This window comes from Hemicordylus capensis, chromosome 1, assembly GCF_027244095.1.
Source record: "Hemicordylus capensis ecotype Gifberg chromosome 1, rHemCap1.1.pri, whole genome shotgun sequence".
Lineage (NCBI taxonomy): Eukaryota > Metazoa > Chordata > Lepidosauria > Squamata > Cordylidae > Hemicordylus > Hemicordylus capensis.
Genome location: NC_069657.1, coordinates 58160555 through 58185101, shown reverse-complemented (window position 1 = coordinate 58185101; position 24547 = coordinate 58160555). Strand labels below are relative to the sequence as shown.

Genomic DNA, 24547 nt, shown 5'->3' with positions numbered 1-24547 from the left:
CCTAGAAGTCTTGACCAAGTGAGCGTGCTGACCAAGGATGAGATGATTTCTATTCTGTCTTGAGAGTAAGTAGAGTTGGCACACTCTTGTGTCTACTATCATTCCCAAGTGCCAGAGCCTTAGAGTGGGTGTTAAGTGGCTCTTCCCCTTTTTTATCAGAAAAACATGAATGCGAAGTGTCAACATAGTCTTCTGTAGTGCCGCTTGAACCTCTTCTTCCGTAATTGCCCTGAAGAGCAAGTCATCCAGGAAACAATAAAGGTAACCCCGTGTCCTCAGGTGAGCTACAAGGGGGACCAGGACTTTCATGAAGACCCGAGGTGCTGAGGAGAGGCCAAATGGCAACACCTGATACTGATAGTACTTTCCCTTAAAACATAATTGAAGCAGTTGACGGCTGTTGGGGTGAATGGGGATATGAAAATAGGCATCCTGAAGCTCTATTGATGCCAGATAATCCACTGCCTGTAGCGCTTCAGCAATAGATTGAAGGGTTTCCATCCTGAACTTTTTCCTGACTGTTTACTTGTTGACTGGTTTCAGGTTTAAGATGGCACTTGCCGATCCATCCTTCTTCGGTACTGTGAAGATTAGTGAGTAGACTCCCCTGCCCCTTCGGGGCTGGGGGACCTCCTCTATAGCGTTTATGTATGGTAAGTGTCAGATAGCTAGCAAGAGCCCGTTGTGTTTTCTTAGATTTTTTTTACTTTGGTGTGAGCAAAAACCTGTCCCTTGGGTGACTTGTCAGTTCTATCCTGTACCCTGGTAAACAATGGAAAGAACACATCTGTCTGATTCTTTCCAGACAGGCCAAAAGTCCAACAGGTGGGCCCCCACCTTGTTGCCTTGATTGTCAGGACTGCTGCTTAAGGCCCCTGGCCTGGGTCCCAAAAGACTGTCGGTTCTGGGAATTGAACCCCTGTCTGCCCTGGCTTCTGGGCCTGTTTCAATGTGGTTGAAATGATCTCAAAGGTTCTTTCTGTCGGAACTGGGGCCTGAAGGCCCTGAATGGTTGTGCTGTCTTGTGAGAAAAACCCTTGGCCTCCTGCCTGTGTGCAGAGCATAAAGCCTTGCGCTTGTCCTTTGTCTCCACTAAAGACATCCTTCAGAGCATCATCGCCAAAGAGCTTCTCCCCTGCCACATAAGGCAAGACGTCAAGTTGGCTTTAGGAGTGTTGTCCACCTTCCAGTGTTTCAGCCAAATGTTACGCTTAGCCAGTACGTCAGCGCTGACTGCATGGGCTGAGAAACAAACACTGTCCAGTGTAGCATCGGCCGAGAATGCTGCCACCCTTTGCAGACGCAGCAACTTATGTCTCATCCCAGCCGGGTAAGAAGGGCCCTGCGCAGCATAGCTTCCGCCTTTTTGTCTGCCAGGTCTTTGAGTGTAGAGTCCCAATCCCTGAGAACCACCACTCCACCAAGGAGTGCCCCGAATGGAGCATCTGCAAAGGATACTTTAAGCAATTCTAAAGTCTCGTTCTCAAAATTATATAGCTTATTAGCCAGCGCAGAGGCCCGTTTAGACGTGGATATGGAATCCACTCCTCCTTAATTGTGTTAGTGAAATCCTCTGGCATTACTGACTTAAGTCTGAGGGACTTAAGGTTTAGGCAGAACCAGCGATCCCTTAGATAATGTGGTACCCTGATCCGCAGAGACAGGCTTCTTAGACCCAACGCAGCTATAGGCTGATTAATAAGGGGCTGGAAGTCATCAATTAAGGAGAGCCTCTGGTAATACATATTAGATATAGGGTCGTCTGGAAGCTCCCCTTCCTCTGATGAGGATGACTCTGGGTCCGGGTCACCCTGTGCTGAACAGTCTCTGCACTCACAAGGGTTAAACAGAACTGGAGAGTCCTCTCCTGAATCCTCAAGAGGATCTGACCTCTCTACTTTTTTGAGAATTGTTCATGACTCCTGTCCTTCTACACTTCTTGTGTGTGTGGGTGGGGGAGGCTGCTTGTAAATCTGAGAAAGAGGAGTTCTCAGTTCTCTTGCAAGAATGAGAGGTTTTCGAGCTTTTAAGGCAGCAGCCAGGGATTGCTGTACAGCCTCCTGTATCCAGCCCTTCCAGATCGCAGAATCAGGCAGGGCCCCCAGGTCACCCTTGGCCATATCACCCTGTAGAGTGGTATACTGATTTGAGGGCTCCAGAGGTACAGTGGAGTCCTTGTCCCCACTCCCCAGGGAAAGGTGAGGTCTCACTGCATTATCCTGTGGTGTACTCCCACCTTGACTTTGCTGCTCCCACGTTGTCCCCCATGGTCAAAGCATTGGGGATATATCCCCGTCTCCTGTGGTTCCTCGCCCTCTGAGTCCGTCTGCCGATGAGGGACCCAGCCAGCTTGTTGCCTCAGAAGCAAGAGCCCATGCTCAGGGGATGTGGGTGCCATGGCGGTTTATTTGGAGGCTGGGTAAAGGAGGGGTGGTGAGGGAGAGGATGCCCCCGCAGGTACTCTCCCACTGGCCCTGTCCAGCAAGTTTTTGGCAGCCACTGGCAAGGTCAGCAAGCGCCCATGATCAAGGAGCTAGGGCCTCTTTTGTTTTTTCTTCTGCCCCAGCGCCAGGGAGATCTGGTGGCAATGCTCATTCCTGGGATCCCCGCACTCCTCTCTGAGCCGACTTTTGGGGATGAGGTGAGTCGCTGTGGCCCAGTGGCACCAGCAAGGCTCCCTTCTTCTGCCGTCATAGCCACGGAGCATTTTCGGCTCTCCCACAGCTTCGGTGGGAAGAGCTGTTGCCGGGTGTGTCCCTCCCTGAATGCGAGCATGCCAAGGCTTCTCTTCTCAGACATCGGCTGAGAGGGAAGAAGCAGAGGGCAGAAGGAGAGGGGCAAGGAGCCAGAGCATGCCAAGGCTTCTCTTCTCGGACATCGGCCGAGAAGGAAGAAGCAAAGGGCAGTAGGAGAGGGGCAAGGAGCCAGAGCACAGGACACAGCAGTAGAGAAAAGTGAGAGGAAAAGTATAAAGATGTGTGTCTTTTTTTTTTTTTTTTTTAAGGGACAGGGGAGAAATGGCAGCAAGAGTATAGAGGAGGAGAAAGAAAGAAATTGGAGGTTGGAAATTGAGGTCGAAGAAGAAAATCAGAAGGAATTAGAAAGTGAAACCAAGAAAGCAGAATGAGCTGTAGCGAGTGCAACTCTCTGGAAATAAACAGGGAGGATCCGGCCACAAGGGTTGGGTTAAAGGTTCTTCAATTAAATCTATTTTCTGCCTCCTGGAGCACATGGAGGGATGTAATCCCATGTTGGGTGACATCCTACACCAGCTGAGAATTTCTTCTTTTGAACTTAAAACTAAAACTTTAAAAGAAAGTTAAAACAGCAACAACTCACCCCTATTTCCATTGTAAGTGCAAATGCAGGGCACTTTTTCTGGTGGGTTCCATAATCTAACAGTGCCATCTGCTGAGCAAGATAATAAGTGATTCTTTATACCACTGTAAGCAAGACCCCAGATGGCATCTGTGTGAGCAATTAATGTGCCAGCTAGAACGTTTGGCTCTGCAAAAGAAAAAAACACACCACTGTCAAACTCAAATTCAAAACTTCATGTAGGGTTGCTAATCAATATAGATTTAGTTGGTAACTCTAAATTTAATGGCAAAACTCTAATTAAAGATCTCAATTGAGATCTCAATTGAGATTAGGCCAAATATAATACTAATACTATTTATATACTGCTTTTTAACAAGGTTTCCAAAGCAGTATACATAGAGAAATAAAGAACAAACAAACAAACAAGATGGTTCTCTGTCCCCAAAGGGCTCACAATCTAAATAAGAAATATAAAACACCAACAACCGCCACTGGAGAGATTCTGTGCTGGAGTTGGATAAGACCAGTTGTTCTCCCCACTGATAACTAAGAGAATCTCCACTTTGAAAGGCGCCTCTCTGTTCAGTATCAGGGGTCAAATCTCTCTCTCTCTCTCTCTCTCTCTCTCTCACACACACACACACACACACACACACACACACACACACACACACACACACAAAAACACACACACACACACACACACTTTGCTTGAACACTTGTAACGTAAACCTATATGGATCATCACTCACTTGAATGGGCAGCATCCACACCTTTCACAGAGAAATGCTCTATCAGCAAAAGTAGTGTTGCATGTACACCAGAGATTCTTTAGCAAGCACAATGCTCTTTTAAATCACAAAAGGAACTTCCACTAATTGGGTGTCCAGTCAGAATACCACCCAGAATACCACCCATTGTATTTTATCTTTATGATGATTAAACTATACATATTAAAATACATTATGACATCATCTAGATTATGCTTACCATATGTATCATAAGGATCCACATTTGGGCTAGGCATGTTCCACCATTGTATAGTTGCATCAATACCACCACTAAAACACTGCTCTCCATTAGAACTAATTGCCAATGACAATACAGGTCCACTATTTAATGATACAAAAGGAGTACATAAACATTTATTACATAAACAAAACATTTGGGCATATATATATCTCCCCCTCTTGTAATACACAGAAAGAAATGTTGCTATTTGTGTATACTTTAAAAAACACACCACATAACAGACCTGCTGGATCAGGCCCAAGGCCTATCTAGTACAACATCCCATTTCACACAGTGGTCTACCAGATGCTTCTTGAGAAGCCCAAAGGCAAGAGGTGAGGGCATGGCCTCTCTCCCGCTGTTGCTCCCCTGCAACTGGTATTTAGAGGCATCTTGCCTCTGAGGCTGGAGGTGGCCTATAGCTACCAGACTAATAGCTATTGATACACCTGTCCTCCAAGAATTTATCTAAGCCCCCTTTAAAGCATCCAAGCTAATGGCCATCACCACATCCCGTGACAGAGAATTCCATAGATTAATTATGTGCTGAGTGAAAAAGTACTTCCTTTTGTTGGTCCAAAATTTCCTGGCCTTCAGTTTCACAGGCGGACCCCTGGTTCTAGTGTTGTGAGAGAGGAAGAAATGTTTCTCTCTTTCCACCCTCTCTACTCCATTCATGATTTTATAGACCTCTATCATGTCTCCCTGTAGTCGCCTCTTTTCCACTTTCAATGAGCTGTCCACCACAGCCCCAAGGTCTCTGTCATGCTCAGTCACTGACAGCTCAGACCCCATCAGGTTTTTTGCCCCAATATGCATTTTACACTTACATCATTTTACACTTGCTTACAATGAACCACATTTGCCATTTTTTCACCCACTCACACAGTTTGGAGAGATCCTTTTGGAGCTCCTAACAATCTGCATTGGATTTCACTACCTTAAATAGTTTAAGGTAGTCATCTGCAAATAGTTTAGTGTCATTTTGCCCAGTGGTGCATGTAGGTAAAGCCCACCGCGAGGCCCCCCTGCATTTGGGGTGTGTGTGCTTCCTGTTGCCACCCCATGCCTGCCCTGACAAACCGCCAAAAATTACTTTATTTTTAGCCACCACTGTGTGAGGCCAGGGGGTGAGGGTTGAGTTGAGCAGGCCTCCCCCTGCCCTGTGGCAGAAGTGGGTGGAGCAGCTGTGGGCCTGCCTGTCTGGCCCAGTGGTCCTTGAACTGCGAGGCACTCCAGCGTGCCTTTGCAGAAAGGAGCGCCTCATAGTTTTCAAGGACCGCTGGGCCAGACAGGCAGGCCCAGCAACCGTTCTGCCCACTGCTGCCGGCATGGGGCAGAAGGAGGCCTGCTCAGCTCACCTCCTGCCCACTGGCAGCTAAAAATAAGGTAACTTTTGGCAATGCAGGGCAGCAGGAGGCCCCCCTGGTCCCTTGGAGGCCACAGGCTGGGTCCCCAAGATTCAGGGATTAGAGCACTTCTGATCTTGCCCCAACTTCTAGATCATTTATGAACAAGTTAAAGAGCACTGGTTCCAGTACCAAACCCTGGGGGACCCCACATCTTACTCCCCCCCACCGATTGTGAAAACTGTACATTTATACCTACACTCTGCTTCCTGTCCTTCAACCAGTTACCCATCCACACACGAACCTGTCCCCTTATCCCATGACTGCTAAATCAAGAGCCTTTGATGGGGAACTTTGTCAAAAGCTTTCTGGAAGTCCAAGTATACTATGTCAATCGGATCACCTTTAACCACATGCCTGTTGACACTCTCAAACAACTCCAAAAGATACATAAAGATTACACTAAACAGCTTTTCTAAAAAGGTATCATTCTCTACCATCTTTCCTCTACAACTAAGCCTCGCCCTAGATGGCCATATTAGCAAGCAAATAACTATTTTTCTATACAGTTACCACAGTTAAAGAAACCAAAAGCAAGCATCAACACTTAAATATGCATTCATTAATCCCAAACATTCTACTGTAATCATTTTGTGTGATAGCCACAAGTATTTATACACTATTCAAACGTAGAAATACTTACATGTGGGCTCTAAATGTATAGATAGGTTCCACATCTAAAGAGGCACTCCTAGAGAAAGAGAGAGAGAGAGAGAGAGAGAGAGAGAGAGAGAGCAGCCAAAACTTGATTACTATGAGCATTATCTCCCCAAATAGTAAATTTCAGAGATTTCAAAATATAGAGGACCTTAAAAACACTGAAATGTATACTTGCTTTTTGGCAGGAACTGTTTTTTGTAAGTTCCAAAGTTTTAGCGTGTGGTCCTCAGAGGCTGTAACCAGCACAGGCTCTACAGGATGAAAAGCTAATGCTCGCACTCCATCAAAATGGCTGCGTAGCGTATACTTGGGATTCCATGTTTTCCTAAAGGCATCTTTGTTGGCTGGCAGCTGGAAAAAGAATGCATAAGGTTAACAAGTAAATGACACAATGGGTTACAAGCTTGTTCAATACCTCTCCCCTCTCACTGCAGCTCCTCTAGGCTCCAACCTATTCCCTTTTTGAGGGTTGCCTGATTCTCAGAAGAGGCTTTTCATAGGGCATAGAGGGCTGATGCAGTGAGGAGTGGAAGTAAAACCCTCAACTCTGGATAAAACCCATGGTGTCTAGAAATCTAGTCTGTTTAGGATTGCTTTACACAGCACAGATTAGCTTCAAGAAAGCCTTTTCTAGATCTCATGGATGCAGTGAGAATCCTGAAGATGTACATCAGCCATAAATGCCAAAGCTTCCATAATCAGAAGCTGACTACAGGAAATCTTCATGGGTAAAGAAGACTTTGCACACGTCACAAGCCTTCGCATCCCTTCTTCCCTGTTCTCAAAATTCTTAGCTTTATAAATACTACAATACACAGCTGACATGTTCTGCAGTGTAATATGGGCAATGCAGACCTACTCATGCCTCTGCGGGATTCTAAAATATACAGCGACACTGGCTGTTCTGGCACCACTATTCTTGCACCATTGCAGGTTGCATGCTACTTGCATTATTCCCAATGGCTGACATGTTTCATAGCATAACATTGGTGGTACCAACTCGCCTGCACTATTGCAAGGTTTGGGTAGCACTGGTACTGCTGACTCTTGCGTGATCACATGTCACACGGTACTTCCTTGGGAATAATGTGGGCTGAACCAGAACAGCCCTTCCTATTGCACAGTGATGTCACCATGTGTGTTAGAGGCCCACAACAGCATTGGCAGGTCCGTACCAGCCATGTTACGCTGTGGAACATGTCAGCTACCTTTTTCAAACTGCCTCCCCCCCCCCAATTATATCAGTATTTGCATGTATTTTATTACTTTTAAAAGTTTCTGATTGCAAAACCTTTTATAGGAATACTTTAGGAATTAGGCAGCACTTAAAACTACAGGTTACTCACCTGTAACGTTGGTTCTTCTAGTGGTCATCTGTACTTCTACATATATGGGCTATGCGCCTGCGCAGAGACCACACTGGAATCTAACAAGCTCGATTTCTCCTGCTTTGGGCAGTAACCCTGCCCGCAGCCTCTATATGCGGCTGTGCCACTCCTCATCCCCTCAGTCACAGAGTCGAGCTCCAGCGACCCTTGTGAGGAGGGCGTGTAGAAGTACAGATGACCACTAGAAGAACCAATGTTACAGGTGAGTAACCTGTAGTTCTTTGACGTGGTCTTTGTCTTCTACACATACGGGCGTATAACAAGCAAGCACTCAAGGAGGAGCGGAAAAAACAGAGGCAAGAGTTAAACAACCAGAAAGAATTTATTTCAGGACAAGCAGCTCAGCTGAAAAACGATTCCAGGACACTCCTGCCAAATACAGAATCATTATGTGCTCTAACATCGATAGCATTATGCTGAATAAACAAATGGGGTGAAGCCTAAGCACCTCCCTGACAGATAGCATCCAATGGGACTGCCTGATCAAAGGCCACAGAGGCTGCCACAGACCAAAAAAAGAGTGGGCTTTCACAGGGGCAGGCAACTGCTTATGGGCCAGCTGATAACACAATTCAATAGTGGAGACTATCCACTGGGACATGGATTGGGCCAAGACCTGAAGCCGTTTCCGCGGCCCATCGTACAAAACAAACAAACAGGGGGACTTCCTCCACTCAGCAGATCTCTGTACGTACATCCAAACAGTGCAACCGCCTCTGCACATCCGATGAAGGATTTAGAAAGAACATGGGCAAATTGAGTGGGGATGAGTGGTGAAACATGGACACCATCTTAGGCAGGAACTTGACATCCATCTTGAGTATTACCTTGTCCTTATGGAACTGCAGGTACGGTTGGTCAGCCCACAGGGCCCGCAATTCACTAAACCTCCTGGAGGAGGTAATAGCCATCAAAAAAGCGACCTTCTAAGTCAGGAGACGAGGGTCAATAGAAGCCAAAGGCTCAAAAGACGGCCTTAGCAGACCAGCCAGAACAACAGACAGATCCCAGGCGGTGACATGACCGGATCGTCTGGAAACAAGTGTTGCAGACCTTTCAGGAAACTTTTAACGACTGGATCTTTGAACCACAAAATCCGGTTAGAGGGAGAACAGGCTACAATGGCAGCTAAATATACCTTAAGGGAGGCAAGTTTCAACTCAGATTTCTGAATGGACAACAGATAACTACAAATGTCCTATACAGATGAATTACAGGCATCAAACCCATGCAGGGTGGCAAAGGACACAAAGCGAGTCCACTTGTGATTATAAGACTTCCATGTAGACGGCTTCCTAGCAGCCTAGGACCCGTGTAGGACCCCTAGGATCTGGAACCCCAACTCCTGGAGAGTACCGATCATGATTTCGAGGGCCTCCAAGGCCGCCTGTTCAGTACTCGCCACAACTGCCAATCATTGAGGTACGGCAGTACTTTCAGGCTGAGTTCCTGTGGGAACACCGCCACTGGGCCAATCATTGAGGTACGGCAGTACTTTCAGGCTGTGTTCCTGTGGGAACATCACCACTGGGGTAAGGCACTTCATGAAAACATGAGGAGTGGTCGTAAGGCCAAATGGCAATGCCTTGAATTGATAGGAGATCCCTCCTATCTGGAACAGCAGGAAGCGACGATGTTGATGCCTTATGGACACATGATAGTATGAGTTTTTTTAAGTCCAGTGAGACCATCCACATGTCCCTGTCTGGTCATGATGGTAGGCACCGACAGCATCTGGAATCTTTTGTAGACCAGATGCCTGTTCAGAGCCCTGACATCTAAGATAGGGTGCTGACCACTGTCCTGCTTTGGTACCATGTTGTAAATCTGTTGGCACGGCTGACCTGACAGGATTTACAATCCCTCCAGCTCCACTTCTGCGAGTCACGATGGAGATTCTATAGATAAGAGTAGCAGCTTAGCTGCATGAACCAAAGCAAAAAAAAAAAAAAAGACTCTCAAAGTTAAAGTAGTATAAGCCAAAATAAAGTCCCTTAAAACTAAACTAGGTACCCCGCTCTACGCTAACTGAAATAAAGGAGCCAGGAAGGAACAGAACAAGGACAGGCTGAAACAAGAAAGGTTGAACAATTAAAGTACGAGGAACACTGTCTGCAGAATACAACATTGCTGACAGTACTGACTTATGAATAGCGTCTGCTTAATATAGGGCTCAAAATAACTGGCAGCCAATCAGGCTTTCCTGACTCAGCATTTCTATTTCCTCTCCTGTGAGAGCTTGCGTGTCTCCCACTAAGCCTTTCTCTTGAGAGGTCTTCTTAACACAGGTGAAATTCCAGCTTTCTCCTGATCAGTCTCCTCAGCCCTCATCTCTGTCAGCTGTCCAGATTCCCCTGTCTGCTGCCATTCCAGCTCAGCTTCAGAGTTTGTTCTCACAGTCCAGTCCTCCTGCTGTGCTTCTGAGCCTGTTCTCCCAACCAAGTCCTCCCGCTCCTCCTCTGACTCTTCTCACTCAGAGGTCTGAGCCATGACACACCAGGAAATACCTGGAGTAGACCATACGGATTCGACACGACCTTGATCGCGTCTAGGAGAGTGGTGACCTCCTGGTCCAACTCTGGGGTACGAGGAGTCACCACCGTCCCGGATACCGGTCACAGACCACAGAACTCCAGGGCATAGCCAAAATGCACTACTGTAAGGACCCATTGGTCCGTAGTCACCTTGTCCCAACTCGCCACAAACGGACGCAGGCGGGTCACAAGGTGCCCTAAGTCACTGTTTCTTTGGCGGGACGCTAGGGCGAGGTTTCTGGAAGGCCAGTTTATTGTACTGTCCATCCGATTTGTATCCGAGGGGAAATCTGTTGCTCTGAAAGGACCGTTCGGAAGGTGACTGGCGGTGAGCCGGCGCTCTCTGCATCTGATGAGGTGACCATTTGGAAGTCCTCTGTAGATTCTGCAATGGAGAGTTATAGGACATGGATCGTGCGGTGTTCCAGAACTTTTGCACTTTTTGAAGCATGTCATCGGTTTGTTCCGAAAACAGGCTAGAGCCCTCAAAGGGCAAGTCTTCCACCCTGGCATGAGCTTCATAGTGAAGGCCAGATGACCTAAGCCAAGTGTGGCGTCCAAGTGTCACGGACGTGGCCATCACTTTAGCGGCACACTCCATTGAATGATGGGCAGAATACAGTTCCTGCTTGGAGACTTGCATGGGCTCCCTCAGAAAGGACTTCACAGGATCCCGCTTATCCTGAGGAAGGAGATCCAGGAAAGGACCCACTTTCTCCCACAAGAAGTGGTTATATCTGGCATTAAATGCTTGATAATTTGCCACACGTGAGTGCAAGGCTGCAGCAGAATAAAGTCTTCTCCCAAGAGAGTCCAATTTCTTGCCTTCTTTATCACCTGGGGTCAACTGGCTATGACCCCTCGACCTCTGTAAAGAGGCCTCTACCATGATAGAGTTCAGGGTAGGGTGACTTCTCAAAAAGGCTGTAGCCTCCTGGAACTGCCCCCTGTAGAAGTTCTCCAGGCGCCTATTCGGCTGAGAGAGCGTTTTGTTTATTTATTTATTTTATTACATTTTATATCCCACTCTTCCTCCAAGGAGCCCAGAGCTGTGTACTACATACTTAAGTTTCTCCTCACAACAACCCTGTGAAGTAGGTTAGGCTGAGAGAAAAGTGACTGGCCCAGAGTCACTCAGCAAGTATCATGGCTGAATGGGGATTTGAACTCGGGTCTCCCAGTCCTAGTCCAGCACTCACCACTTTCAACAAAGCCAGGCTGAAGGGCAAGGAAGCAGGCACCTTGGCCTCCAAGTCAATCAGGTCCGGCTCCCTTTATTGAAGGGTACCGAGATTCACTCCCAAAGCCGACGCCAAATGGGTCACATAGGCAGTGGAGATCAAGCAGGGACGAACCCGGGGAGACAACCAACGAGTCCTGTGAACTATCCTTGCTGTCCGACATAGGGTCCAATGGGACCGACTGGTCCTGGAGTACAGGGGTCAAATCCAATAGGAAACTGGGCATATCAGTCGGGTGAGCGAGAGCTGGGACTCAAGGTTCTGGTGGTGACCACCAAACTGGAACTGTCTCTTGGTGCAGCTTCGATACCGACATGAACTCCACAGCACAATCCTCCCGGTCCCAAGGCGAATGACGAAGAGCCCTCCAAATGCGTGTGGGGCATCCGGACAGTCCTTGGTACCGAAGGCTGCCGATACTCAAGGTCTTCCGGGGAGTGAGACCCATAATGGGATTGAGCATAGTCTGAACAGTCCGAGCTGCCATCCACCCAGTAGAGATCATAGGAACATGGGTCCCGATGCCAGGACCTGTAGACACGCTCCGATTCCAAAAGGGGGGAAGATACTCTAAGTATGATATCGATCTCAGTGATCCCAGGACAGATCCTGTTGATACGCCGAGGAGCGCTCTTCTTGGTATTGATGCAGAGGCGACCTATGTCTAGGTATCCATGAAGCGTTGGCCACAAATTTGGGTGGAGCGTAGGCTTCTTCCTCAGCCGAAGCATAGTCGGGTTCCCCTGCCGTAACTGAGTCCAAAGCCCCCGATGCCACAGGCGAAGCAGGATGCGTCGAGACTGAGGGCTTTTGCACTGGACGGAGCGACGCCATCTTGGCCTTCTTCGAGATTGGGGCTGATGATCCCTTGGCATCCATCGATCCTTTCGGCTTGGGGGCCTGGGTTCAATCTTGATCCCTTGGGGAGTGCTTCTGAGTCTTAGACTTCTTCTTCTTTGCCTTTACCCCCAACAAATTCGGGGAGACCGCAGGAGCCGCCTGAGGCTGCTAAGAGGGGAGCTCCTATGACTGTATCCTATTGCTTGACGCTGCTGAAGGCTGTGTCCAAGGATGACAATCCCGATACCGAGACCTGGTCCTCCACAGTATCAACAGCCAATCAGTCCGCAGACATCCAAGCAGCCATTTTCAAAGACTTCTTAATTTTTAAGGTTTCTGAAGAACAGACAGCCAGATCCCACAGGGCAGCAAGCAAGCGAGAAGCCCTATTCCTGCGAGCCTGCTTAGTAAACTTCTGGCAATGCAGGCAGGTCTCGACTATGTGGGACTCCCCCAAACATAAGAGGCACTCCACATGCGTATCAGGGGAGGGAAGCTTTGGTCCGCAGCGGATACACTTAAAAGTTATTTGTACCCGGCACACGCGCCAAGGGCCGGCAGGCCAGCACGCCCCGCACCAGCCAGGACTCAAAGGAAAGACCATCAAAAGAAAAATGCAAAGGTGAAAAAACTCAACTGCACAAAGAATAAACAAAGGAAAAACTAGAGAAAGCAGAAGAAACAGGAGAAAAACAATCAGGACTACCAGATCCAATGAGCTGCTGAGCTGAAAGACACCACGATGTTTGCTGAAGCATGGATGAAGAAAGACTGAAAGGATGAGGAGTGGAGCAGCTGCATACAGCGGCTGGGGGCAGGGTTCCCGCCCAAAGCAGGAGAAATCGAGCTTGTTTGATTCTGACGTGGTCTCTGTGCAGGCGCATAGCCCATATGTGTAGAAGACAGAGATCACGTCAAAGAACATACACTTTCTATAAATTTTTAAAGTGTCAACTGTAACACATTTCCCACTCATTTTATGAGTTTACCAACAAATAGGAAAAGCAGGGATCTTTTCTTGTTTTATGTGCCTTAACTCTTCATTTACATTTGGGGGCACCTAACATTTTTGTAATTATAATTGTGCATACATTTTTTTTTAAAAAGGACATTCTGTAACTATTACTGCAGCTACTATACCTTTCATAATATCAGAGCAACTGAAGAAGGCAGAAGTCGAAACGTCTTCCAAATTTCTTTTTGTTAATCAACAATAAATTTACACACACACACTCACTAAAATATCTGGAACATTCTGTTATATTCAATTTTATATAAACCATTAAAAATTAAGCTGTACTTACATCATAACTGTAGTCTGCATCATTAGCTACTGTCAAATCTGCAAGTTCCCCAAGGCCCAGTACACTTAACAATACATCATCTGAACCCATGATAAATGACTTTCCTCCTCCAGATGGAAACGTTATTGGCTCCGCTACAATAAATAAATACAATTTGTTAAGCTCTGGATATTTTCTGTGACAATTAGTATCAAACATGAATAGTTCACATCATGTTATTTTTCATTCAAAAAGAGGCATATCTTTGCATAAACTGCAAGTAGTCTTCATTTATCAGAATAACTGTGTAATCTTCAATAGGTTTGCGCATGCTAACTTCAAATCTCCTTTTGCACATTTGTGGTTGATATTTATAACACACTGAGGGTTTCAAAAATATTTTATTTAGCTGGTCACAAGTCTATGCTCATCTATATCTATCTATCTATCTATCTCTCTAAAATGAGAGCAAGCAAGGGAGATTGCATTTGAAAAGGTATGAGTGCAAAACAAAACTGAAATTGCTCAAACATTCATACATTCAAGACAAGATGTAGTCCCTTTCTTCTTCACTTTCAAATAATATTTCAAAGTGTTAAAAGTTATTCTTTTGGAACACTGTCTTACTGAAGAATTACTAACTGACCTCCTCACTAACAGTGCAGAGATGCAGCATGCAAATCATCTCCACAGCATTTAGTAATCCAAAGCAGAGGAGTACTCCATTTGTGAGCATGTCAGTCACTGATAGCAGAGGTCTAAGGGTGGCATAAACAATTTCCCTTGCTGTGGAAGAAGGAAGGAAGGAGTCCTTGCTCTGGAGAAAGACTCTTTGCTCTAGAGGAAGGGAAACTATGGATGCCACGAGTGTTCTAATCTGTACGGAATGAGTTTTGTTCTGGGCGGCAGTATCAAGGCAGTGTGCACGCACGTGAATTTCAACTTTAAGATTTGTGTGCATCTTTACTTTTACATAAACATGAAATTTGTTCCATAAATCTTTGTTCCAGTTCCAAACACCAACGTCTTAATTAAGAATACCAAATGTATGTTAGCACTTCCTAGATGAATATGAGGGTTTTGATATTTAGACCATGCAATTTTCACCAGCTAGCATCCTAAGGGTGTGCACTCCTAACAGCAGCAGCCACACAGCGCTAGTCCCTGTGCTTTCCAGAGTGCAGATGCTCTTGTGGAACATCACAAATACGTTTTGGAGCTCACCTATAAACTAGAATAGCTCTGTTAGAGCGGAAACATGTCACTGAGCATCAAGCAATGAGTTTCCACTCTAGCAAAGCAGTTCCAGAGCATAGACGATCTCCAAAAAGTATTTGTACTCTTATGCAAGCATGTCCCCGCTTCAGAAAGCATGGAAATTAGCATGTGGGTGGGGGAGATGCACTACTCCCACATGGGCACTGAAATTAGATGCATCCATGCTTCACTTGTTAGGATGTCAGCCACTGTGATTAATAGTTTTTGGTATACATCAAATATCTACAATATTAGACAGTGCTACCTACAATATTAGAAAGTCTCCTATTTTTGTCAAATCTATATTTTGACATGAAGCTCTAGTAAAAACAAAAGAACACATAAGTAATCAGAAACATTTCTCACTATCAGAAATATGTATGGCAAACAGAAAGACTGCAGTGTAGAACTCCAAATTCAAATTTTTCACTCAAACTGCAGTGAGAAAGGAATGCACTATGCAAGGCAACATGTTGCTATTTTCTACATTATACGGCTGGCCAGAGAATAAGAGAAATTAAGATGCATGAATGTACACTCTGGGGAGAGAATGAAGCTACAAATCCATTCCCTCTTATACATCATAAGCAGATCTGTCTGGCCATACTGAAGCCTTGCATTTCATAAAAGTGACCAACCCCTCCCCAATGGCTGATATCCCGAAAATATGTTTTTGAGACTATAATGGTAGGGAATTATTTCTGGGCAGAACCAGGTAGTTGTGAAGTAGTTCAGAAGTTAAAAAGAAAACTCACCAGTTTTTACAACATACCACTTGTGGCCTAGCAGTGTGCATGATATAACAGTTGCTGGTGACACTAAAGGATCCAGTACAAGTAGTGACATGAACATAGATGAGCGTGTGAACACAGATGAATGCCGAAAACTATGTGAACAACTTTCACACATTAGTTGAACTCCATGGCTTGTCACTTAAATTCTACAGATGAGATCCTATGTGAGAGCACGGGGGTGGGGGGATGCCTTCCAACAGCAGCCCCTGAAGTTGCAGGAGTGAGGTTCCATTTTGGAAGCCCCTTCTAACCTTGGTTGGGGGTCACTTGAAGGGAAAATCTTAAAAGCTCCTGAGCTTGACAAGCAGAGCAGTCACCTGTGCTAGTCTGGATGCCAGCCAATAGTCATTAAGGGTTTTGCATAGCTGACCCATGAATAACAAAGGGAAAAAATGACTTTTTACATTTAAAATCAATCTCTTCTATTGTTTTGTCTCAAGAAAGACTTTAGATTATTCTTGAGAATTTGTGAACACCACAATATACATTTTGATTAGCAAAGATGTTTTCCCAGAATGCAAAATAATATTTTTAAAAATGAAATATTAAAATGTTTTAAAATATATTAAAGTGCTGCTAAAGCTGAAGTAGCAATATTTTCTTTCAACTTGTGAGCAGAGCACAGCTGAATTTCATCCATGATGCAACCAGATTTGATCAAGGACAGATTTTCAAAAAGGTATTCACAGCATACTAAAATGAATAAACTCAAAGACAGGAGCATCATTCACCACCAGCGAAGTGCCCTTTTTATTATTAATTTTTGCTACTTGTCAGAATATTAAGCTTTGTATTTTTATATACACAATTTTAAAAAGAACACAATTATGGGTGTTGATTTCTGCCATGTAAGACATGAGTTGGAGAATTTAAAGTGGTAATCTTTCATAGAACCAAGCTGCAAGCAACACTGGTGTCTTCATATTAGCACTGGGTTCAGAGGGACTACCCAAGTGTGTGGTTTTAAAATAAAACCTTAAAAACAACAAGTAGGTGAATTTATTGTACCTTCCTCTGCTCTTGCACCTTCATGATCAGTCATTCTAGAAGAGGGTGACCTAGATTGATTAATGACTCCCGAAGGGATGTGGGGTAGCTCATCATCGCCCAGATCAGCTATCATGTCGTGCAGTTTTGTCCTGTTGACCCCTGTAAATTAATGTCAGCAGCAAAGGTTCATTTGATTGCTACCGGTCGACCTGATAGCCACTTAACATGCCCAGTTTGCTAATCAATATTCTTGATTTTATGTGATCTCGTTGAAGATAAATATTTGAGTAAGATACACGTGTTGTGTTGGGAAAAGTTACAATTAAAGTGAATCTTCAAGCTAAAAAAAATTCAGGCTTGACTTGCTCTTTGTGTAATTGCTGTGTGTTCTGCTTAAGGTAGAAGGAGAAGCTTGCACATTTGAACTCCCTATGAAAGACGTCAAGAATCTAATATTTGAACAAATGTACTTGAACCATGTATTGGGGCGGGAGGAATCCAGTATTTATATCACAAGTTAACATCACTGAGAAGACACAATATTAGCTTACCAAAAGAGGAAAGAAAAATATAGATGTATAACTAGATTGGAGGCAACAAACACTTAACTTTCCCCCTTTTTGTTATGCATTTCTAAATGAATAACTAGCCAATTTAAAAGTATTCATCTATGAACCGTTGCAAAAAGATCCTTAACAGCATATACTTTTTTTTCCTATGTGACAGGTCAATTTAAAAACAGTATTCAAGATATTGATATTATGAATATACTGTGTGCAGTGTTCAACATTTTACACGAAATATTCCATCCTCTGAAGTGCTTAGAGTTAAAATCAAGCCAGAACTTCTAAGACAACTTAAGATAATCTACAATCATGGAGTAAAATACTAAGGGAATCTCCTCTCTCAGCCTACTGTTGGCTAATCAAACCACCAGCAAGTGTTTTCTCTCCTCTATCAGCCAAGTAACCACTACCTCTTCATTACATGAGCCAAGAAGATGTCTCCAAATAAATTAACTAAGCCTCCTCAAATTGTTTTTCACTGCAAGATTCCTACAGATCCAGAAAACACCACATTTAGAGCTACTTGGTTCAAAAAGCAATAAAAAGCAAAGCCACAATTTTCATTTTTAGACACCTTTCATCTTAAAAGTTGCCCTATATGTATGAAACCAACAAGCTGCATTTCTCAGAACGCACAAGATACTGACACACGCAACCCTCAGAGACATATTCCTGGAAAGCAGAGGACAGTTCTGGAGGTAGAGGGGAAAAGGGAACATCACTCCTCCCCCGCCACCCTGCTGCTCAGGAAGAATATGGCCGTGGTAAAAGCAAATGCTCCTTGTGAGGGTGCAGCTCTTGCTGCATCCTCTGAATGCTGCTCTGGATGTCAGCTTTTAGGACTTCCCAATCTACTCATACTGGGAAATGTGGGGTGGCAACATTTTCAGGGACTAAGATACATACATAACAAAGTTAAGCTTTTACTAAAGATTCTGGAAAAACACATCACATTTTGAAAAACACATCTTGTTTGTACAAGAAAAAATCTATAGCATCTTGTGCAGTAAACCATAAGAGCAGTAAAGATATAAAATAGCAATGGAAAAATAGCTATAACTATATGGAAGACCTGAGGGCATGAGGAAGTTGCTTGTTGCTGACATATGTTGTGCAAGTGTTACTCTGGATGCTACTCAGAAGCTGAATTCTATGAACAGAGTTTTCTCTTGCTGAGAGTTTCAGCTGGCCAAAGCTACATCCATGACAAAAAACAATAGCCAGCATTCTGACTAACAAAGCACCAGTGCATTGGTGGTTCAGAACTGCAGCCTAGCAGTGCTCGACTGGTTGCCCAGAGGGTGCCAGTCTCCCCCACCCTGGAAGCACTTCCTACAACCCAGAAGTTGTTCCATGACACTTCCAGGTCCTAGGAATGGGGGAGACTGTCCCTGCTTTCTGGGGGCAGGGGAGATTGGCAAAAATCCCACCCTCCCACAAGAGCATGCCTTAGTCTGGAAGGTGATAGGGGCAGTAACAGCGGCAGCAGCAACATAGACAAAGCACCAGTACTTCCATTAAAAGCACTGATACTTCATTTGTCAGGATATTTGTCGGTGAACTGACTTCATTTGTCCCCTTCACCTCCACAGCCTTCAGTTCTGTGTCCCCTGATCCTCACAACAGCTTGGGTGTGTGCGCGTGTGCGTCCTGAGCAGGGAGATTTAGTAAGGAGAAAAGAGTAAGGAAGATGCCTTGGGCTGCCACCAGTCATTTGAATGCTACTCTGATATTGCCCTCCCAAGCTTAAGTCATGACCTTTGATGTAAACAAGAAATCCTTACTTCTTGGAATGTGCAACTGCTAGGAGCACATCCGCCATGGTAATTTTAATGCCTCTCTTTTCTGACTGCGGAAATAGGAAGATTGTGCTCTTGAACTCCTGAATCTGGCAGGGGTCAGATAGGTTTTTTAAACTCAATTTCTAATGAAGGATTCTACCATTAAGATTTTATCTTGAAGAATATGCCTCTGATTACCAGATTGCATGGACAAACAATAAGATACAGATATCACAACCTTGCCCAATTCAGAAACATTCTTGTGGCATCTGACTAACGGCTGTTACAAGAAAACTTGCCGGAAGTGTCTTGTCCTAACAGAGCAATTCTTATGCTCTTTGATGGGGAGAAATACCATACAGGAAGGCCATACAAGAAGGTGAAACAGCTTGCTTACCTGTAACTGATGATATGGTAGTGCTCTATTGACATCCATAAGAATGGGGTTCTGTGCCTGTGCAGGAAACCTCCGGGTGGAAAGCTATTGCTTCTCTCAGCATCCGTGTTCCGCCCCACATGCTTGGCGTGGCTGTTATATAAAGGCAGCTGGGCACCAGTTTCCTCGGTTCCTGGATGACTGCTGGAGCAGACGATGATCCTCACATGGCACTAGTAAGTAGAGTTCTCCTTTGAAAAAATGTTAAGTAGGCATAATGTATAAACTACTTCAGCGAGGAGGATTGGGAGGGTCTTATGGATGACAACGGATTACTACCAGATCAACAGTCACAAGTAAGCAACTGTTTATCTGGATTGTGATCTGCTGTCAGACATAAGAATGGGTGTTTAGCTAGCTCCCCTAGGGGAAGGGTACAGTAGGTAAGGTATTATAACACCCTTTAAAGTACATTTCTCCCAAAATTAGTGTCCACTGCAGAGCGCAGATCGACAGCATAGTGCTTAATAAAGGGCAGCTCTGATGACCACATTGCAGCCTTGCAAATGTCTTTGAAAGTTATATCAGATAAGTGAGCTTGCCAGTTTGATGGAGTAGGCAATTATTGATGGTATTTGAGGTTCAATCAGGTGGAATTGACATGGAGATGTTGGAGTAAAGGTGGACTTACATAAACTTCAGATATGTTGTTTGGGCCTCAGACTGTTTACCGCATGGGCCCAGGTTATTTTTGTTCTTGTTAGCATAGGCATGCTTATTATATGGTTGGAATGGTTTCTTGTATTCCCTGCAAACCTGTTGTTTATAAGAGGATTGTTGTTCAGATCTCTTAAATCTGGAGGTATATGAAGAGGTCAGTGGAGCTGTAAAGGACTTCGTAGTGAATTTGGACTTCTTCAGCTTTTCCATAGTAGCATCTGTCTCCTTGCTGAAGAGGCCTTGCCATCAAAGGGTAAACCCTCTATTTTATCTTTCATGTCAGACTGTAGTGAGGCAGAGCGAAGCCAGGCATCCCTTCTTGGGGAAATTGCAGTAGTCATTGACCTGGACTCCGTCTCTGCTAGATGGTGAGCTGTTATATAGTAATTGATCTCACCATGGTTTCAATAAAGTGTTTTTTGAAGTCTTCTGCGAACAGGTTGAGAGTAATTTGCGATCTTGACAGAAAGGCACACTGTGGAGTACACCTTTCTTCCCATGACATCTAACTTCCTCTCTTCTCTCTCTGTAGGGGTGGTGTGATGTCTGCCAGACTTCGAAGATTTTGCGCTGTCTATTACTAATGAATTCAGGACACTATGTTTTAACAGGTAAGTGTTTCCTTCCTGTACCCAATAAAGGCGTTCTAGCATGACAAAGGCATGGATGTGTGTACAACCTCCCATGAGGATTGTGCTGCTCAGGAGATAACAGGAAGTAGTGCCAATGCTACTGGGTTAGTAGCTTGAGATTTTGCCATGAAATTATAGACTGGGTCATCACTGATGCTGACTGTGTTTTAAGATCAAGTCCTAATGCTTCTGTCATCTCCTTGACTTTCAAGTAATAGGCTTTCAATTCCTCTTCCGGAGAAATATGGATAGCAGGAGGAACATCCAGAGAGGGGTCGTTAGCTATGCTCTCCAAGTCAAATTCAAAATCCGATGAGCTAGTATGCTCATCCGAGGGAGATGGAGCAGGAGAGGGAGCAGTAGGAGTCTCTGCCTCCACAGATCTAGTTTTTGGTGTTTCCTTTACAGGTTCGGTAGTCTGAGTAGTGGTAAACACTAACATGGGTTTTACAATTTGAGTAGTGGTAGACACTAACCCAAGTCTGTATGGAACTTGTGGAGCAGAGATCTGTATCGCTGATAAAGCTGTGGACACTATTCACTGGGAGAATCTGAGCGCCACCTGTTTCCAAAGTCTGTTTAAAGGCAGAGGTTGAATCAAAGTAGACAAGAGTGCAAAGCCAGACTGCATTCTTGGAGGCCTTGATTGTTGTAGCTTGCAATCCTGATAGTCATAAGGCAATCCAGGAGATGACATGTTTATGCCAGTAGTGGTGGATACCCAAGCAGAGGATGCCGTGGCATGGTATGAGAAACTGCATGTGTGCCATTGGGAGGCACCAGACAAATGCAAAGCTGACTAAGCGTAGCTTGCCTGTGGGTGAAAAAGATTTTGTGCAGATGTTGAGATCGCTGAAGGTGTTGTGTTAAAGGTGTCCCACTAGTTGTAGTTGTGATTATTTGAACATCAGGATCTTCATCAGGGTCTGCTACATGGAAGAAATCCCTTGAAGGTGGTAGTTGATTGCGTGCTGTTACTTGAGTCTAAGATGGATAGCAGTGTTGAGCCGTTGATGGATCAAGACTGGTATTTAGGCCTTCAAGGTTCAATTGTAGTCAATACCAGCTTCGATATCGAAGGGGTATCCGGCCTCAGTGTCACAGGACTCAAGATGTCATCGAACAAGGCCGCCTAAGTTTTTCGCCCAAGCAAAGCAAGATGGTGGTTTTGAGATGGTAGTTTCACCCCACACTTTGAACATAGTTTAAAATATTTTTTTTCCAATTTTGCCATCCATTTTGAAAAAAGAATGATCTAGAATCAGTCTGAGTCAATCCAGTAAACCAATAATACAACATTGCTTTTTTACTTTATGTTTAGAACAAATCTAGCAAATAACTGATCCGAACAGTGACGAAGGTCCTATTGCTGAGGCGGCCAGAAAGGAACCAAGGAAAATGGTGCCTGGCCGCTTTTATATAATAGCCCACGCAGAGCACATGGGGTGGAACACGGGTGCTGAGAGGAGCTATAACATTCCACCCAGAGGTTTCCTGGGCAGGCGCAGAACCCCATTTTTATGGCTGGCAACGGAGCACAATCCAGATATTAAGGATGCAAGTATTGGTAATTAACTGTGCACTTTCAATTTTGGATATTATATTCACTAAGTAGAAGTGGAAAGTTTCCTGGATTAAATTAAGACACTTGCCATCCCAAGAGGTGAAAAAGAATTGAAGTTTCTCTGTTCATGAGGCCCAGGATGGTTAAATATTGAATGCCATAACTGATGCAGTTCTGAATACAGGAGAAGCAAATAATTTCATGCTATGATGCATTTGTCTCGCAAAAGCAGAGCACTGAAGAGAGAGAAATAGCCTGTCAATTATCATGGATATTTTACGACTATATGCATTCCTATGCAGTCTCACATCTAGTCTCTAGACCTAAAGTACAGCAGTAGAATTCCTTCATATACCTTCAGTCTGAGAGTGCGATCAGTGAACGAACACTCACTGAGGCCACACCAGCATTAGAACAGTGAATGAACAACATCTTTACAATAGTGGTGTTCTGTTATGAAGCAAGTCTCCTGGGTGAGTCCATAAAACCATAATTGGGGAGGGGAAGAGAGAAGAGTGTAATACTTTCTATTCCTAATATATTTAACAAATGAGAAATTCTTATTTTGTTACTATACCATATGCATACCAAAGTTGCCCCTCCCCACCATGGAACCAGCAGAGCACTACTAGTCTGTAGGCCACGTCCATGCACAGTTACTTATCAGTCCTTACTACACTGAGGAAGAACTTCAGCCCTGTAGCAATTCTATCAAACATCAGTGTATCTTTGTGCTCTTCTGAACCTATTCTAGATCCAGTAAAATTTATCAAACCTCTATTCTGAGAAAATGATGGCCAGCACAAAACTGGAAAGTCATACCTCTGACTACTATAATGATACACTTAAGACCATAACTCAGTGGAAGAGCATCCTCTTGGCATGCACAAGGTAGTTTCAGTCCTTGGCATTTCCATGTAGGGCTGGGAAAGACTCCTTGGAGAGCTTCTTGCCAGTCAGTGTAGACAACACTGAGCTAGATGGACCAAGGGTTTGATTCGGTATAAGGCAGCTTCCTACGTCTCTATGGGGTTGAGAGGCACCTCTTTCTATTCAAATTTTTGCATGAGCTATGAGAAAGCTGCAGAGTGAAATCCTCCAGGCTGTTCAGCCTAAATGCAAGAATGAATGAAGTCTGAGCTAGCAGTGCCTATCCTTTTAAAGCTAGTCCTGTAGAAATGCAAGGCTGCACTGGGAATCTCAAATTAGGAAGACACAGTACAGTATTATGGCAGCTGCCAGTTTTGGCTCTCTGTTGAAAGAGCAGGGGGAAAGAGAGCACTACTATGCTGGCAACAGCAGGGGAAGGGGAGGTGCTGTAATGGATGTGATGGAAACACTAGCTTAGAAAACTGAACTAGAGTTTTTCAGTTTTATTTCCCCAGTAATTTTGCCTAAACACTATGTAGCAATAGCAATAGCACTTACATTTATATACCGCTTTATAGCCGGAGCTCTCTAAGCGGTTTACAATGATTTAGCATATTGCCCCCAACATTCTGGGTACTCATTTTACCGACCTCAGAAGGATGGAAGGCTGAGTCAACCTTGAGCCCCTGGTCAGGATCGAACTTGTAACCTTCTGGTTACAGGGCGGCAGTTTTACCACTGCGCCACTAGGGGCTCTATGTAGGTGTAGATGGTGTGGTGTTAAAGGTTTGTGGGGGATACGAACAGAGCTTAGAGGAGCAGTAACTCCATAGTTGCCATGATACTTAAGACAGACCTGAATGTACAGTAGTATAGTCTTTACTTGGAAAATGGGATACACCTGAATATCCTCTAAAACTCCACACAGTATACTCTACATAGCCTTGGCAAGACAAAGAGCGTGACTGAATCTCTTCAACAAGTCAAGCAATCCAATAGCTGCAATTCTATGCCCAATGTTATGATTAAATCACACTGAATAATCAGCATGTGTATACATGAGCTCTCCTAACCATTAAAGTTTTGAGAGGCACAATTAAAAACACAACAAATACAAAACAGAGTAACGAAACAATTTCACAGAATAAAAAGAGTTAAAACAATTTCACAGGATAAAACAATTTCAGGATATGTATTTTTACAGAAAGTAATTGTCCTTTAATAAATCTGATGGGGTGTGTGTGTGTGTTTTTGGTTGCTGCAAAGGTTAAAGCTATTTTGGTAGTTTCATCAGCTAGGAGTAATACAAG

The 24547-nt window shown here is 44.5% G+C and overlaps 1 protein-coding gene across 6 annotated transcripts in view; it reads right to left on the bottom strand.

Moving 5' to 3' along the window:
• Window positions 1–24547, bottom strand: part of STRN3 (striatin 3) — a 99053-nt gene that overhangs the window by 9946 nt on the left and 64560 nt on the right. For 4 of the 6 annotated variants that reach the window (XM_053251801.1, XM_053251810.1, XM_053251831.1 and 1 more), the window contains 6 exons: window positions 16747–16887; window positions 13709–13842; window positions 6577–6752; window positions 6385–6432; window positions 4312–4433; window positions 3340–3507 (listed from right to left, as the gene is read on the bottom strand). In XM_053251801.1, coding sequence (XP_053107776.1) covers window positions 3340–3507; window positions 4312–4433; window positions 6385–6432; window positions 6577–6752; window positions 13709–13842; window positions 16747–16887 — 789 coding nt within the window. The remainder of the gene's footprint in view (window positions 1–3339; window positions 3508–4311; window positions 4434–6384; window positions 6433–6576; window positions 6753–13708; window positions 13843–16746; window positions 16888–24547) is intronic. The other 2 variants (XM_053251818.1, XM_053251824.1) reach the window with 1 other exon arrangement.